This window comes from Coregonus clupeaformis, chromosome 40 (assembly GCF_020615455.1).
Source record: "Coregonus clupeaformis isolate EN_2021a chromosome 40, ASM2061545v1, whole genome shotgun sequence".
NCBI lineage: Eukaryota > Metazoa > Chordata > Actinopteri > Salmoniformes > Salmonidae > Coregonus > Coregonus clupeaformis.
This window is the reverse complement of record NC_059231.1, coordinates 10310888-10330136: the sequence shown is the minus strand read 5'-3', so window position 1 is coordinate 10330136 and position 19249 is coordinate 10310888. Positions and strand designations below refer to the sequence as shown.

General features: G+C 47.2%; 1 protein-coding gene across 1 annotated transcript in view; it reads right to left on the bottom strand.

The window, feature by feature from the left end:
- The window catches only part of LOC121555008 (guanylate-binding protein 1-like), a 33606-nt gene extending 16074 nt beyond the window's left edge, over positions 1-17532 (bottom strand). The window contains exons 1-4 of the mRNA XM_041868765.2: positions 17361-17532; positions 8659-8786; positions 8281-8390; positions 7462-7655 (exon numbers count right to left, since the gene is read on the bottom strand). Of these exons, the coding sequence (XP_041724699.2) occupies positions 7462-7655; positions 8281-8390; positions 8659-8786; positions 17361-17532 (604 nt within the window). The remainder of the gene's footprint in view (positions 1-7461; positions 7656-8280; positions 8391-8658; positions 8787-17360) is intronic.
- Between the last annotated feature and the right edge of the window lie 1717 nt (positions 17533-19249).

Here is a 19249-nt window from a genome sequence, read left to right as displayed (position 1 = left end):
CTGCGCCTGACTCCTTTCCATCACACTCATCACAGAATCACCCACCCGCTATGGAGTCAGCGGGAGAAGAGCGCATGCCTGGAGTCGTGACACGGGTTCAAGAGCATTCCACGATGCTGGCCAGCTTGGGGGAAGCGATGGATCGGGTTCTTCAGGTCGTCCAACGCCTGGAGAGGAGAGGACCCGATCTGTCGAGACCAGCTGGTCAACCGGATCCAGCCACCTACACCCCACCACCCGGAAGGATCCAGATATCCCGACCACGGGCATTTGATGGAACGGCGGCGCTGTGCCAGGGATTCCTCCTCCAAATGGAGCTGTACTTCTCCAGCATCAGGCCAGCACCATCGGAGCAGGAGAAGGTGTCTGTCCTCGTTTCCTGCCTCTGTGGGAAAGCCTTGGAGTGGGCCAACGCGGTGTGGAACGAAGGAGGAGCCGTGCTGGAGGTCGACGGCGAGCAGCTGGTCCACCTGAGGCAGGGGACGAGGACCGCGCAGGTCTTCGCGTTGGAGTTTCGGACGCTGGCAGCGGGGTCCGGGTGGAACGAGCGGCCCTGATCGACCATTTCCGGTGCTATCTGCGGGAGGACATCCGACGGGAGCTAGCCTGCCGGGACACCATGTTGTCCTTCAATAAACTGGTGGACATGGCCATTCGTTTGGACAACCTGCTGGCAACCAGAGGACGTCCTGGTAGGGGTCTGCCCTTTTACACCCCGGACGACTCGGATCCCAAGCCGATGGAGCTGGGTGGAGCCGCCGACCGAGAGAGCGGAGGAGGACAGCGACAGTGCCACTCTGGTGGCACGAAGGGGGAAGTACACCACACATCGTAGTTAACTTTCTTTTGGGCCTGGAGGCGGCAGGCAGGGCACTCATGCATCACCCCAGGTATCGAACACCCACACTTGTTCAGAGCCCTCTGCTGTGCACTGTACCCTACCTATCCACTTTCCCGATCACATGGTAGTTCCCCAGTGTAAGGCGCTAGTCGATTCAGGCGCAGCTGGGAACTTTATGGACAAGGCATTCGCACACCGTCAAGGCATTTCATTGGTTCCCCTATCCATTCCACTCCCCATCAGAGCACTCTGATAGTTGACAATTAGGGTCCGGGTTTGTTACGGAAGTCACTATACCAGTCACCATGATCACCCAGGAGACACATAATGAGCAGGTTATTTCTTCGATTATTGAGTCTCCTGCTTTCCCTGTGGTATTAGGTATCCCTTGGCTAGCACTCCACAACCCCACCTTCTCATGGCCGCAGAGGGCTCTCACGGTGTGGTCGCAAGAGTGTCAGGGTAGGTGTCTAGATGTTTCCGTTGGTGCAACCATGGTGGAAAGTCCAGACGGTACCTCCACCGTGCGCATTCCCCCCGAAAACCTCGATTTGGCGCACGCATTTTCAAAGAAGCGAGCGACTAAATTACCACCTCATCGGGCGGGGGATTGCGCGATAAACCTTCGGGTAGACGCTGTACCTGCCAGGAGTCACGTGTACCCCCTGTCACAGGCTGAAACGGAGGCTATGGAAACATACGTCTCCGAGTCCCTGGGCCAGGGGTATATACGTCCCTCCACTTCACCCCCCTCCTCGAGTTTCTTCTTTGTGAAGAAGAAAGACGGCGGTCTGCGCCCGTGCATTGATTATCGACCACTGAACAAGGAGACGATTAGGTTTAATTATCCTCTCCCCCTCATTCCTTCAGCGATTGAGTCAATTAATGGGGCGCGCTTCTTCACTAAGCTAGATCTCAGGAGTGCATACAACCTGGTGCGTATCCGAGAGGGAGATGAGTGGAAGACAGCATTCAGCACAACCACGGGGCATTATGAATACCTGGTGATGCCCTACGGTTTGAGGAATGCTCCATCCGTCTTCCAGTCATTTGTGAACGAGGTGTTTCGGGACATGCTTGGTCGCGGTGTGGTGGTCTACATCGATGACATCCTCTGCTGAGGCTGACTTGGCCTTCAGGAGACTGCGGGGTCTGTTCACCTCAGCTTCGGTACTGGCCCACCCCGATCCATCACTACCGTTCGTAGTGGAGGTGGATGCATCTGAGGTAGGGATAGGCGCTGTCCTGTCCCAACGCTCGGGCACACCACCCAAGCTCCGCCCCTTTGCCTTCTTCTCTAAGAAGCTCAGCCCGGCGTAGCAGAACTACGACGTTAGTGATCGGGAGCTATTGGCTGTTGTCCGAGCTTTGACCATGTAGAGGCATTGGCTCGAAGGGGCGAAACACCCTTTCCTCGTCTGGACGGACCACCGTAACCTGGAGTACATCCGGGCAGCGAGGAGGCTGAATCCTCGCCAGGCTAGGTGGGCCCTATTCTTCACCCGGTTTGATTTTACACTGTCATACATTCCGGGTATGAAGAACGTGAAGGCAGATGCACTTTCCTGGCTGTATGACACAGTGGAGAGGCCCAGAGACAACACCCCCATACTCCCAGCCTCCTGCATTGTGGCGCCGGTAGTATGGGCGATGGACGCGGATATAGAACAGGCATTACGCACAGATCCATCTCCACCGCAGTGTCCAGCTGGGCTGCGGTATGTGCCTGCTCTTATCCGTGATCGTCTGATCTTTTGGGCACACACGTCACCCTCCTCTGGTCACCCAGGTATCGGTCGTACAGTGCGCTGCTTGATTGGAAAGTACTGGTGGCCTACCTTGGCTAAGGATGTGAGGGTGTACGTCTCCTCCTGCTCGGTGTGCGCCCAGGGTAAGGCACCTAGGCACCTCCCAGCGGGTAAGCTACAACCTTTACCAGTTCCACAACGACCATGGTCTCACCTAAGTATTGATTTATTTACTGATCTTCCCCTCTCCCAAGGTAACACCACCATCCTGGTCGTTGTGGACCGCTTCTCCAAGTCCTGCCGCCTCCTTCCTCTGCCTGGTCTCCCCACGGCCCTGCAGACTGTGGATGCCCTGTTTACTCACGTCTTCCGGCACTACGGGGTGCCAGAGGATATAGTGTCCGACCGAGGTCCCCAGTTCACGTTCAAGGTTTGGAAGGCGTTCATAGAACGTCTGGGGGTTTCGGTCAGCCTGACCTCTGGGTTCCACCCCGAGTCAAATGGGCAGGTGGAACGGGTAAATCAGGATGTGGGTAGGTTCCCGCGCTCCTACTGCCAGGAGCAGCCGGGGGAGTGGTCGGTGTTCTTGCCATGGGCAGAATATGCCCAGAACTCTCTCTGCCACTCCTCTACTAACCTAACACCATTCCAATGTGTTTTAGTTTACCAACCGGTTCTGGCACCGTGGCACCAGAGCCAGACTGAGGCTCCTGCGGTGGATGACTGGTTTCGGCTCGCAGAGGAGATGTGGGACGCTGCCCACGTTCACCTCCAGCGCGCCGTGCATCGTCAGAAGGCCAACGCTGACCGTCACCGCAGTGAGTCCCCGGTTTTCGTACCGGGGGATCGGGTCTGGCTCTCGACCCGGAACCTGCTCCTCCGCCTGCCCTGCCGAAAGCTGAGCCCGCGGTTTGTGGGGCCGTTCAAAGTCCTGAGGAGAATCACGAGGTCACGTATAGGTTATTACTTCCCCCTGATTACTGTATTAACACCTCGTTTCATGTGTCTCTCCTCAGGCCAGTGGTGGTTGGTCCGCTCCAGGAGTCTGAGGTGCGGGAGTTTCCTCCACCTCCTCTGGACATCGAGGGGGCCCCGGCGTACTCTGTTCGTTCCATCCTGGATTCGAGGCGTCGGGTGGGGGGCCTTCAGTACCTCCTGGAGTGGGAAGGGTACGGTCCGGAGGAACGGTGCTGGGTCCCGGTGAGGGATATCCACGATCCCTCCCTGTTGCGGGATTTCCACCGTCCCCATCCGGCTTGCCCTGCTCCACGTCTTCCTGGCCGTCCCCGAGGCCGGGGAACTGTTAAGACTTCGGCCGAGGCTGCCTCCCGTCCTTGTTCGGGCAGGCTTCGGCGTTCGTCTTCACCAGCTTACTAACCACTGCCGCCCCAATCATCATCACAATTGTCTTGTCTTGTCAATCTCACACACCTGGTTCCTATCCACTAAATAGTCTGTGTATAAGTGTTCCCTCTACCCCCTTGTCCTTGTATGTGATTTTTATTTGTGGGAGTAGAGTAGCTCGGTGGAGCTACTCGTAACATATTGTTGCCAGGGTAGATTTTCCCCTGTGCCTATGTATTATTGGATATCCATTACTGTGTATTTGCCAGGGATGATAGTTTCCCCTGTGCCTGTTTCGTTGATCGCTATTTGAGCGCATTTGTGTCTAAGAAGGAATAAACTCTGTATTCGGTAATTACCCTCCTGTGCCTGACTCCTTTCCATCACACTCATCACAGTACTTGTTCTTATATGTTTTCTAGTCACGAACAATTAGTTATTCTTCAATTTGCTGGTGCAATGAGTAAGATCGCTAAGAAAAACGACTGAGACGACGATGACTAAGCCGGATTCAGGGTCGATATCATGATCCCAGTCATGCGCTTATAGCATTTCTCTGAAAAGATACTCACGATCTGTGTGTAGAGTGTCTAGGGCTTGGATCAGGTGGCCCTCTCTCGAACAAGTCCGTGTGTGCATTGCAACATACTGCGTACAAACTCCCAGGAAAGACGTGGTATTCTTGAGGAAGCTTGAAATTACCAATGGCGACTTTCCTTTTGCAGATGCCGGTACCTGGGCTGGGACGAGAAGCCTCTCTTCCCAGACTTGTTGATAAAGGGTCCGGTCCCACCCCTGTGATCCGTTCCTACTTGGACTTTCGAGACTGGGCTAGCTAAACAAGCATTGCATATTACTAGCTATGCCTACCTGCCCACGGTGGAGTTTCTGGGGTATCTCTCTTGTTTAGTATATTTAGCGTAAAGCCGATTGGATATTCTAAATGGACTGTGCTGTGGTCAAATATGCTAGCTAGCCTAGTTTAGGCAAAAAATCATCCTGGCTAATGTCGGCTAGCATGCCTAACTTCCGGCAAATTAAACTTCCTATCTTTCCCTCAGCATTATGGCAACCCCATTCCTATGTACAATTCCTGGAGTTGGAGGGAATGGAAGAAGTGGGGTTTGATTGCACCTCTGATGAGAAAGCAGCCCCCCGAACACTTGGCTGGGGTAACCTTGGCCTTGGTACGAATCTGAGTGACCAGTGCGCCCCTCCTCAAAAACATTACTGTGACAACAGTGCCCCAATGTTTGGCAAACGGGGTACTATGTCAGCCATTGCCAGAGCCCCCTGTTCCCGTAAAGGGGCTATACAGTCTCATGGAAGCACTATGAATGTTGGAAGCTTGGCCATGTTTAATGTTCCCCCCTTAGTTCCCACACGTTCCACTGTTTCCACGGGGTTCAAGGGGTATATCAATCTCTCCAGGGTGAGACTGAGAAGTTGGTCTCTGTCCACAAGGGGGCGCCCCTCCCCCATAGGTTGCTCATTACTGAGATTCATTGCTGATCCCTGCCTGTAGCTCACTAGCCCCTATAAGGTGTCTAGTGATACAGGTTATGGGCTCTATCGTGGATAAGTTGTTGGTAGCGGAGTTGAGGGAACGAGAAGGATTGAACACGATCACGCTATTATCCCACACCCAGTCTCTGTGGTTCATATGAGCCCCCAAATGAGCTATCTGCCTCCAGCTCAGTGCTTTTAATTCCTGGGAATTCGATTCAATTACGAATCGCCCCGGTCTGTTACAACAGAAAGGGTCCATTTTTCATCAGGGTACAGGATACAATTTGTTGCGGCGTCATCCCATCGACTGTTCCCGAGGCCTCAGTGCCCGTTTTGAGGGCAGAAATATCCTTCCGTCTCCTCAGTGGCCATTTTTAGGGTGTCCGGGTTCCGGCTCTGCTTAGACAGATTTTGGCTGTGTCACAGTGTCTTTTCGTCAGTGCCTACACCTACTGTGATGGAAGTCATTCCCGTGGCCCTTCCAGCACTGAGTGCTAGCCACTCACCTGGATGCATGGACCAGTGGTCCAGTGTTGGGACCCTGTGCTATTGTCAGGGGGCTCCCATGGACTGAGTTGAATCCCGCAAGGTGATCACGACAGACGCATACCCTCGAGGGCGGGTTGCGCTGTACGAAGGCAACTCGATTCGGGAGGTATGGACACTGGTGCAGAGCTCCTAATGGCGTATCTGTTTTTGATCGACAATGTGTCAGTGGTGGTGTGCATCAACAGATGGGGAGGAACTCCGTCTCTCTCCCTCCTAACCTTGTCTCGCTCCCTATTGCTTGGGATCAGGGCACACATGATTTTGCTTTGGGCGACGCATGTCCCCGGTTGCCTCAACTCGGGTGCAGATCTTTTATCCAGGTGGGACCCTCTCTCTCAGGAGAGGAGTCTACACCCTGGGTGGTCTCCCAGCTATGGGACATTTTCGGCAGGGCTGACGTAGAGCTTTACGCATCACGAGAAAACGTACAGTGTCATCTGTTTTTCTCGACGAGGGATCCGTGTGCCCTGTTGGGAACGGACGCTCTGGCGCACCAATGGCCTCGAATCCACCTTTACGTGTTTCTGCCAGTGGTTCTGATTCAGCCCACATTGGGGAGGGTGCGCCGGGAGGGCTTACCATTGATTCTTGTGGCTCCCCATTGGTCCAGTCAGCCTTGATTTGCGGAGATCATTCGCCTTTTAAGCCGGAACCCATGGCAACTCCCGTTGTGCAGGGATCTGTTCTCCCAATACATGGGCAGGATTGGCAAGTGAGGTCAGAGAAAGGGTTACCTAGTGATCTATGCACCCACTCCATCAGGGGTCTGTCAGTGTCTTGGGCGTTGTTTAAAGTGTTGACTATAGGAGATATTTGGGCTGCAGCATCACCACACACTTTTGTGAGGTTTTATCACTTGGATGTCACTGGTCCCAGTGTAGCCCACAGCATGCTTACAGCACTAGGCAGCACGCCGTGTGTGCAGTACCCAAACTGCAGCATCTGGCGGGTTCAGGTCTGGTGGTCTGCCATAGGCCGTTTCATTTAGTATCCATTGGGGTCGGCTTAGGGCGTGATTATATATATTTCCCCATAGTTTGTTGTACCGAACTTGACTGACTAAAAGGGAATGTAACATTATGACTATAACTACTGTTCCCTGAAGGAGGGAAACAAGGTACACCTGTTTGGCCCTGCACCGCCCGTTCCTGGGCTTGTTGAAGAGACGTATAAATTGCAGGAATTAATCAGAGCCTCACACTTATCACCTGTGGAAGGCAGGGCTTACAGCGAGATGCGGATTTCATTGGCCTTGTCAGGCGTGATTGTATATCCTTCAACCTAAGTCGTGATAGTGCGACTCCCCATAGTATGTTGTACTCCTTCAGGGAACAGTAGTTATAGTCATAACGCTACGCTTTACATCATACCGTGGTATATTGTCTGATATACACACAGCTGGAATATTGTTTAAGACAATCATCATCTAGGTCTCAAACTACCTGGTTTATAATAATGAATATATATCACCTTTCCTGAGTTGCAGGGAATTCTCCAGATATTGGTCTGGAGTGATTTCTCTGCCGTCGATCTCAAGCTGTAGAGTGAAATCTCTGACGGTCCACACAAAATCAGGAAAGAACTGCACAAACTGGGTGCCCTCTTCCTCCTCATTGCCAGTGGGAGACTTCACCTTGATCATCTCTGTCAGCTCGTTCACATATCTTTAGGACCGTTTGAGGATTGATACAGGAGTTCCCAAAGCTCATGTCAAGGTCATGCACAGTTTGTGTACAGGGACTTGAATTTCAGGGTTACAAACAAACAAGTTACAAACAAACAAACAAAATAAGTCATTTTCATTTTAGATTTCAACTTACACAGTAACGTAATTTCTTTGAAAGTCACAGACATTGCTTTTAGTCAACATCAGCTCTTCATGTTCACTAAAGATTAGAATCAATCCCGGGAACCGGCATCCTGAGATTTCTCAAGCCCTTTACAGTTTCCAGAGAAAAACATAACTACTTAGTACTGATAAACACAAAATATGCAACATGCATATAGCATATTTAATTAAACAAAACACATTTAGGTGGCACATTATTAAAATGTAGATTATCTACCATATCAATGATTAGGTCTACACTACAATTAAATACAATTAAATCATGTTAAAAATATATATAACAATTCATGAAAATGTCCATCCCAATTAGCTAGGCTACCACTAATATGTGTGAGATGACTGTCAAAAGCCTAACAAACAAACTATCATATCAAATACCACAACAGATTATGTCCACAAGATGCCACAGAATGGAGCCAAATGTTGACCCAAAAGGATACTGAAGCTTCTCCACAGCATCATTGTTGATGGTCCCTTGACTGTTGTAGACCAGAGTACTGCTTAACAGAATGTTCAGGGAGAAGATCCAGGCATCATTCTTAGAATCCCCCTGAAACGTGACGATATGTATTGGATCTCTGACAAAGTAATCATCTCATTTAAATGATGTGTGTGCAGATATCTGTTCACTGTGCTTGGTTTGTAATCTAAGAGGAATATAAATATTTCATGTGGATTGTAAAGAGATTCTACATCAGCATTGCTTGCTGTTTTGGGTTTTAGGATGGGTTTCTGTATAGCACTTTGTGACTGCTGATGTAAAAAGGGCTATATAAATAACATTTGATTGATTGACTGATTGAACTTTGACCTCCCACCTTCTCCACGTCCCCCAGCCCCTCTGTATCCAGCAGCACCAGGGTGTGGTCTGTTTTTTCAGGATGAGGGACACACCACATCCAGATGCCCTTAGTCTTGGACTGGATGGTGGCTCCAAGGGCAAAACCTAAATGAACAGAGAGTATTGAGGACATTTACAGTATAAATATTAACCAGACTGGTAACACTGTTACACTGTGACAGAGCTGGACCAGAGCTTGTGCAGACCAGAACTAGCTAGCTACTAGCTACTTCCTGGACCAGAGATAGTTAGAGCGGACCAGAACTAGCTAGCTACTAGCTACTTCCTGGACCAGAGTTAGTTAGAGCGGACCAGAACTAGCTAGCTACTAGCTACTTCCTGGACCAGAGATAGTTAGAGCGGACCAGAACTAGCTAGCTACTAGCTACTTCCTGGACCAGAGTTAGTTAGAGCGGACCAGAACTAGCTAGCTACTAGCTACTTCCTGGACCAGAGTTAGTTAGAGCGGACCAGAACTAGCTAGCTACTAGCTACTTCCTGGACCAGAGATAGTTAGAGCGGACCAGAACTAGCTAGCTACTAGCTACTTCCTGGACCAGAGTTAGTTAGAGCGGACCAGAACTAGCTAGCTACTAGCTACTTCCTGGACCAGAGTTAGTTAGAGCGGACCAGAACTAGCTAGCTACTAGCTACTTCGTGGACCAGAGATAGTTAGTGCGGACCAGAATTAGCGCGTCCCAGCGCTGTCAGCTTTAATTTGAAGGTATTTTTGTCCATATTAGCTGAGCCGTTTAGAAATTACAGCACCTTTTGTACATAGTCCCCCCTATTTTAGGGAACCAAAAGTATTGGGACAAATTCATGGCAAATTACTATTGTGTTATTTTTTTGTCACTTTTGTTGTAAATAAGAATAGTATATGTTTCTAAACACTTCTACTTTAATGTGGATGCTACCATGATTACGCATAGTCCTGAATGAATTGTTAATAATGATGAGTGAGAAAGTTCATACCTCCAAGACATGCTAACCTCTCACCATTACAATAACAGGGGAGGTTAGCATCTTTGGTGGGGTAGGATATTTGTGCATCTGTAACTTTCTCACTCATCATTATTCATGATTCATTCAGGACTATCTGTAATCATGGTAGCATCCACATTAATATAAACGTGTTTAGAAACATATTATTTTCTCATTTACAATAAAAGTGACTCCAAAATGACACAATGCATTATTTACCATTCATTTCTATTGGGCACAAAATAATCTGAAACAACCAAAACCAACAAGTTTGTAGAGTCACAAGTTTAATGTAATTATTGTGTGCTAGGAATATGGGACCAAATACTAAACCTTTGATATGTGTGGGCCCGTGTAGCTCAGTTGGTAGAGCACGGCGTTTGCAACGCCAGCGTTGTGGGTTCGATTCCCACGGGGGGCCAGTATGATATAACTAAAATAATGTATCCACTCACTAACTGTAAGTCTCTCTGGATAAGAGCGTCTGCTAAATGACTAAAATGTAAATGTAAGTACATTTGTCCCAATACGTTTGGTCCCTTAAAATGGGGGGACTATGTACAAGAAGTGTTGTAAATGGTTCACCTGGTATGGATGGAAATACCCTCAAAATAAAGCAGCAGTTTAACCTCACATTCGTTGTATCATTCAAAGTGCTGGAGTACACAGTCAAAATGTGTCACTCTACCAATACTTTGTCGCTCACTGTATATATATATATTTGTGTAACTCAGTCGGGGTCTTAACTTACTATTGAGAGTTAGAATAGTAGAATACACAAGGTGCACTTTTTAAATGTGGTTGTGCATCAGCAGTTTCCCACTTGTTACTGTTTGTCATTCACTCAATTAGCCCATGTCAGCTTTTACTGTAGATTGCTAGGTAAGGTAGTCTAGCCAGCTATCTAACGCTTGTAGTAGGCTTAATCATCACCAAATGATCGACCCGACAACCAGGGCATGTGCTCAGGGGCCCTGACCTCCAGGGGGCCCCCATTGATTTTGTTATTCACTCTCACACAGATATCATGAACATGGCATAAGTCATGACAAAATGTGTAGAAATGCAGGAAACTTGCTTTAAAACGGCAAACCTTTCTCACCATCCCATGGGAAAATTTGTAGAATTGCAGGAAATTAGCTTTAAAAACTGCTAAATGTTCTCCGCCCCATGACAAAATGTGAAGAATTGCAGAAAATGTGCTTTAAAACTGCAACACTTTCCAAAGATTTCAAAACTCGGTCCTCCAGAAAGTGGAGAGCAACACTTACGCAGTTTTAATACACAATAAAAAAATGTTAAAGCCGCGTTAGACAGGATTACCTAGACATACTTACCAGCTCAAATAGACAGAAGCATGATATATGGCAGACCAATCCAAACTCATCTCTCGGCATGTCCAGCCCACTCATTATCTCAGCCAATCATGGCTAGCGGGAAGGTTGCTGTCTTTTTCTTTGGCTGAACCAACTAGGCTCGCAATTTAACAATTGTATTGGTATTTACAGATGGCATACAAGTTTGTTATAAAGTCTCATGAAAGTTCACATGTTCGAGAAGGCATTTCTGCCCCAAAACGCATTATGGTTTTTAAAAAAAGGTTTACGTTTAAAATGCTCTCCTGTGAATAATAATAATAAATAATATGCCATTTAGCAGACGCTTTTATCCAAAGCGACTTACAGTCATGCGTGCATACATTTTTTTTGTGTATGGGTGGTCCCGGGGATCAAACCCACTACCTTGGCGTTACAAGCGCCGTGCTCTACCAGCTGAGCTACAGAGGACCACACTTCATAGGACACAACCACTGCTCACACTATTAGGACATCTATTCTGACTTACTTCAGCTTCATCAGTTTATATGTGGGATCCACCAGAGCAGCTGAAAGCAGTCCCCCTGCAGAGTCTTCTGGGTGATTGTAGCTCAGGTCCAGCTCTTTCAGGTGGGAGGGGTTTGACCTCAGAGCTGAAGACAGCAGCACAGCACAGCCCTCCTCTGTGACCAGACAGCCAGACAGCCTACAGAGAGACACAACAGCTGTCTAGGTTGGTGGACTGGTGTCAATCATCTTGTAGGACACCCATATATTTGTCCATGACACATCAGATGTTCAGAGTATTTGTTTTACTAAGCTCAGTACCGACCTGACTGAAACAGCTGTACTTACCCCAGTGTGTGTAGTTTACAGTCTGGATCCTCCAGTCCAGCAGAGGGCAGTGTAACTCAGCTCAGTACCGACCAGAATGAAACAGCTGTACTTACCCCAGTGTGTGTAGTTTACAGTCTGGATCCTCCAGGCCAGCAGAGGGCAGTGTAACTCAGCTCAGTACCGACCAGAATGAAACAGCTGTACTTACCCCAGTGTGTGTAGTTTACAGTCTGGATCCTCCAGGCCAGCAGAGGGCAGTGTAACTCAGCTCAGTACAGACCTGAATGAAACAGCTGTACTTACCCCAGTGTGTGTAGTTTACAGTCTGGATCCTCCAGTCCAGCAGAGGGCAGTGTAACTCAGCTCAGTACCGACCTGAATGAAACAGCTGTACTTACCCCAGTGTGTGTAGTTTACAGTCTGGATCCTCCAGGCCAGCAGAGGGCAGTGTAACTCAGCTCAGTACAGACCTGAATGAAACAGCTGTACTTACCCCAGTGTGTGTAGTTTACAGTCTGGATCCTCCAGTCCAGCAGAGGGCAGTGTAACTCAGCTCAGTACCGACCTGAATGAAACAGCTGTACTTACCCCAGTGTGTGTAGTTTACAGTCTGGATCCTCCAGTCCAGCAGAGGGCAGTGTAACTCAGCTCAGTACAGAACTGAATGAAACAGCTGTAATTACCCCAGTGTGTGTAGTTTACAGTCTGGATCCTCCAGTCCATTAGAGGGCAGTGTAACTCAGCTCAGTACCGACCTGACTGAAACAGCTGTACTTACCCCAGTGTGTGTAGGCCAAATCCATTTATTTTAGCCATTTCGCATGAAAACCGGGTCCAAAATCATTAGTCTTCGCTCAGCACTGGAAGGACAGGCGCGTTCTACAATAGGCAAGGGTTTTCAAGTATGCAAGTACGTTTTCAGCTGAGCTCCACGAACATTGTCCAAAATCATGTCCCAGGCATATGACAGGAGACTGGTGAACTGGTCGCATTGTGGATTTGGCCTAAAACATGATTTTGGACAATGTTCATGGAACTCAGCTGAAAACGCACTTGCAGACTTGAAAACCCTTGCCCCATTGTAGAGCGCTTGTCCTTCCAGTGCTGAACGAAAACCAATGATCTTGGACCCGGTTTTCATGCGAAATGGCCAAAAGAAATGTTTCACGTTTGTTACACTCAAAAAGTGTCTCCTGTCACTCCTGCTGAACTGGTCGCATTGTGGATTTTGCCTAAAACATGATTCTGGTAGCCTGGATATAGCCTGCTGTTAGCCTGGTTCTAGACTGCTGGTAGCCTGGTTCTAGCCTTCTGGTAGCCTGGATATAGCCTGCTGTTAGCCTGGTTCCAGCCTGCTGTTAGCTTGGATCTAGCCTGCTGGTAGCCTGGATCTAGCCTACTGGTAGCCTGGTTCTAGCCTGCTGGTAGCCTGGTTCTAGACTGCTGGTACCCTGGTTCTAGACTGCTGGTAGCCTGGTTCTAGCCTGCTGGTAGCATGCTTCTAGCCTGCTGGTAGCCTGGGTCTAGCCTGCTGGTAGCCTGGTTGTAGCCTGGTTCTAGACTGCTGTTAGCCTGGTTCTAGACTGCTGGTAGCCTAGTTCTAGTCTGGTTCTAGACTGCTGGTAGCCTGGTTCTACCCCTGCTGGTAGCCTGTATCTAGCCACGGAGGAAACATGATCAGAGACTGTTTAACAGGAACCATCAGGAAACATGATCAGAGCCTGTTTACCACGGACCATGAGGAAACATGATCAGAGCCTGTTTACCACGGACCATGAGGAAACATGATCAGAGCCTGTTTAACAGGAACCATCAGGAAACATGATCAGAGCCTGTTTACCACGGACCATGAGGAAACATGATCAGAGACTGTTTAACAGGAACCATCAGGAAACATGATCAGAGCCTGTTTACCACGGACCATGAGGAAACATGATCAGAGACTGTTTAACAGGAACCATGAGGAAACATGATCAGAGCCTGTTTACCACGAACCATGAGGAAACATGATCAGAGCCTGTCACTCCACAATTATATAAAATCCATATTTTTTTAAACCACATTGTGGACCACTCACATTGAGTTATGAGACACTAAAAACTAGTGATGTGGGGAGAAAAAATTAATGGCTACAGTTCCATATCAGGATATTATTTTTGCAGATGTACAGTAAGCCTAACTCTTAGGCCCATGACCCACTAAGCCCACTTACATCTTTGGATAAAAAAAGTATCAGAAAATAATAATTCTGTTGTTGAATATTTCAACTAATTCATCTGGTTGTTATATCATAACAGTTTTTATTCTAAGCCAATCAAATGTTTTATTATTAAGTTATTGACAGTTGTTAGTTCCCACTAGTGGCCAATTTCAAAGCTGCAAATACACTTTGGTGTTGAATAATAAACATATTTTTAAAAAATATTTTTAGTACTTTGTCAGATAAGTGATCATACTTTCTGTAAAATTGAGATATTAATGTGCTTAAATATGCAGATAATAGCATTTGTCATGAGCATGAATGACTATTTCTTGTCAATAGTAAATATGGGTTTCTCATGCTAACAGTCATGCCCGCATGTCACAGTCACAACATAACTTGGTGACCTACAACAAGATAACAGATTTCAGGCATTCACAGCTTACATTTTTAATTGCATTTTTGGCTCATTTTACTGTTAAATGAACTTTGCATAGGGACATCAGGGACAGAACACCTACAGTGGTGGACAAGATGCTAACATATGAGGGACATCAGGGACAGAACACCTACAGTGGTGGACAAGATGCTAACATATGAGGGACATCAGGGACAGAACACCTACAGTGGTGGACAAGATGCTAACATATGAGGGACATCAGGGACAGAACACCTACAGTGGTGGACAAGATGCTAACATATGAGGGACATCAGGGACAGAACACCTACAGTGGTGGACAAGATGCTAACATATATGAGGGACATCAGGGACAGAACACCTACAGTGGTGGACAAGATGCTAACATATGAGGGACATCAGGGACAGAACACCTACAGTGGTGGACAAGATGCTAACATATATGAGGGACATCAGGGACAGAACACCTACAGTGGTGGACAAGATGCTAACATATGTGGGACATCAGGGACAGAACACCTACAGTGGTGGACAAGATGCTAACATATGAGGGACATCAGGGACAGAACACCTACAGTGGTGGACAAGATGCTAACATATGAGGGACATCAGGGACAGAACACCTACAGTGGTGGACAAGATGCTAACATATGAGGGACATCAGGGACAGAACACCTACAGTGGTGGACAATATGCTAACATATGAGGGACATCAGGGACAGAACACCTACAGTGGTGGACAAGATGCTAACATATGAGGGACATCAGGGACAGAACACCTACAGTGGTGGACAAGATGCTAACATATGAGGGACATCAGGGACAGAACACCTACAGTGGTGGACAAGATGCTAACATATGAGGGACATCAGGGACAGAACACCTACAGTGGTGGACAAGATGCTAACATATGAGGGACATCAGGGACAGAACACCTACAGTGGTGGACAAGATGCTAACATAGAGGGACATCAGGGACAGAACACCTACAGTGGTGGACAAGATGCTAACATATGAGGGACATCAGGGACAGAACACCTACAGTGGTGGACAAGATGCTAACATATGAGGGACATCAGGGACAGAACACCTACAGTGGTGGACAAGATGCTAACATATGAGGGACATCAGGGACAGAACACCTACAGTGGTGGACAAGATGCTAACATATGAGGGACATCAGGGACAGAACACCTACAGTGGTGGACAAGATGCTAACATATGAGGGACATCAGGGACAGAACACCTACAGTGGTGGACAAGATGCTAACATATGTGGGACATCAGGGACAGAACACCTACAGTGGTGGACAAGATGCTAACATATGAGGGACATCAGGGACAGAACACCTACAGTGGTGGACAAGATGCTAACATATGAGGGACATCAGGGACAGAACACCTACAGTGGTGGACAAGATGCTAACATATGAGGGACATCAGGGACAGAACACCTACACTGCACCTCTGGATAGATGGAGGAGGAATGGGGATTCTTGAGTGCAAGATGCTAACATATGAGGGACATCAGGGACAGAAAACCTACAGTGGTGGACAAGATGCTAACATATGAGGGACATCAGGGACAGAACACCTACAGTGGTGGACAAGATGCTAACATATGAGGGACATCAGGGACAGGTGTCTGCAGGTAACAGCTGAATCTTCTGTTAAAGGTCATATGGTGCAACGATTGAGACAACAGACAGAGAGAGAGAGAGAGAAAGAAATAGAATGATATTCCAGTTAATAATATATTATATGACAGATTCATGTCCTTAGCCTGCTAAAACTGCACCTCTGGATAGATGGAGGAGGAATGGGGATTCTTGAGTGCAAACCAACTGTTCAGCTTTAAGGACCTGTTTGGACTTGACAGGACCAATTCTGAATATCCTTGGGACACCTGATGTTTCTCCTGGTCCCAAACAGCCTACAAAATGAGCAGTGTAGTAGTCAGTCTGAACAATGTAGTCTCTTAATTCACACAATTTGCAGCTAACTGAGAAACCAATTTTGGTCATAGTTTCTGTTGTATCACTGTATTAATGAATGCCACGACATAAATATATTTCTCACAGAGCTGCATGTTGTCTTTGTAATCTATAGATTTTCAACAAACTATCAGCTTTCCTATAGTAAGTTTCAAAAGTTTCAACATACTGTTGTCACTTCAATGATGGTGCCTCACCTCTTTCTGACTGGAGTTTCTGAGGAGCATGTACAGCCGTGAAATTACTGTTGCCTTTTTTACTGCCATATAGAGGACCACGTCACAGTGGACAGCTACGTTCCAAAAAAATATATAGCTCAGTATAACAGCGATAGGTGAGAACTTGGGATGGAGAATCTTAGCATGGAATCTGGTGACCTCATGCACTTCCTCAACAGACACTCCATGTTCCTCTACATGAAGAATCTTCATCTCGTTCCTCAGGGAAGGGTTGGTCCCTGAACAACACAATAAAAAGGAGACAGAAAGACAAATATTATGAAGTAGTGACCCACGACATACGCCTAGTTTCCTGAAACATGTCACATTTTTGCGAGGTTCTTTCTATTTTAACAACTTTTTGGGAGAGTTTGAAATTGTGATCCTTTGCTCAGGACATGGGAATTTTTGTGCATAGAGCCAACATGGAAATTAATAGTGTTTAGAAAATAAATAAAAAATATATTTAATCCCTTTTTTAAGCACAAATAATGCAACAAAATATATATATTTTTTTACTATAAAATGTTTTCCTGCCCTACAAGGATTGTACGAGTTTCAATAATCCCTGTCCTACTATGTGTTCCTACAGTTATTACTGTGTAATTACAGAGTAATAGGGGAAACTTAACATACAGTGTTACCAAGAAAGACTTTGAGGCACAGATGATGTCCAAACCTGTTTGTAAAGGAAGATATATTTGTCTCTAACCTGTTTTCTTCTGAGCCAGCTTGTTCATGAGGTAAGACTTGCCGGTGCGATACAGCCCGACCACCGCCACCACTACGACTTGCTGTTTCACTCCCATCAGGTAGTCGATGGCCATTGGGACTACACGAAGCACGCTGTCGACGTTTTCGACCAGGCACATTGGGGAGTCCATGGTCAAGTAGCTTCACAAGGTCGCTTAAAAGTAGCAGCTAATGGTTGATACAAGTTAATCATCATTAATACTTCTGTAAACTCTATGATGCTACTCCTTCTCGTGTCAATAGCAAAATACAATGCATCCATCTGTAATTAGCCCACCCAACTACCTCATCCCCATATTGTTATTTACATTGTTATTTATTTTGCTCATTTGCACCCCAGTATCTCTATTTGCACATCATCGTCTGCACATATATCACTCATGTTAATACTAAATTATAATTGTAATTATTTTGCACTATGGCCTATTTATTGCCTTACCTCCATAACTTACTACATTTGCACACACTGTATATAGATGTTCTATTGTGTTATTGACTGTACGTTTTGTTTATTCCATATGTAACTCTGTGTTGTTGTTTTTTCCGCACTGCTTTGCTTTATCTTGGCCAGGTTGCAGTTGTAAATGAGAACTTGTTCTCAACTGGCTTACCTGGTTAAATAAAGGTGAAATTAAATTAAATTTGCCACTTCTTTTGCCACTTCTTTTGTTATCTGCAGATTACAACTCAATAGGAGGGGGAGTGGCTACACTTGTGCTAGGCAATTAGCACAACGTCTTTGTTCAGCGGCAGCTGTCTGCTGCAGCTGTCCCCAAAACGAAGACTGTCCCTGAAACAAAGACAGTTCTGCCAAGTTGTTCTGCGGAAGATAGTCGAGGGAGGCCCCACTCTCTCGCTTCCCCAGATGTTTAGTTAAGTTCATTCCGATCTCTTTTGCATTATTGTAGCCTTTTCTGTAGCTTATCAACTATGTGTCTGTCTATCCCTGTTCACTCCTCTCTGCACAGGCAATACAAACGCTTCACACCGCGTGGCTGCTACCACTCTAATCTGGTGGTCCCTGCGCGCAAGACCCACGTGGAGTTCCAGGTCTCCGGTAGCCTCTGGACCTGCCGTTCTGCGGCCAACAAGGCAGAGTTAATCTCAGCCTATGCTACCCTCCAGTCTCTCGACTTCTTGGCGCTGATGGAAACATGGATTACCACAGAAAACACTGCTACTCCTACTGCTCTTTCCTCATCTGATCATGTGTTCTCGCATACCCCGAGAGCATCTGGTTAGCGCGGCGGTGGCACAGGAATCCTCATCTCTCCCAAATGGACATTCTCTCTTTTCCCCCTGACCCATCTGTCTATCTCCTCATTTGAATTCCATGCTGTCACAGTCACTAGCCCATTCAAGCTTAACATCCTTGTCATTTATCGCCCTCCAGTTTCCCTTGGAGAGTTCATCAATGAGCTTGACGCCTTGATAAGTTCCTTTCCTGAGGATGGCTCACCCCTCACAGTTCTGGGTGACTTTAACCTGCCGACGTCTGCCTTCGACTCATTTCTCTCTGCCTCCTTCTTTCCACTCCTTTCCTCTTTTAACCTCACCCTCTCACCGTCCTCACTACTCACAAGGCATGCAATACGCTTGACCTCATCTTTACTAGATGCTGTTCTTCTACTAATGTCACTGCAACACCCCTCCAAGTCTCCGACCACTACTTTGTATCCTTTTCTCTCTCACTCTCCTCCAACACTACTCACTCTGCCCCTATGCAGATGGTAATGCGCTGTCGCAACCTTCGCTCTCTCCCTCCCGCTACTCTCTCCTCTTCCATCCTATCATGTCTTCCCTCTGCTAAATCCTTCTCCCTCCGGTCTCCTGATTCTGCCTCCTCGA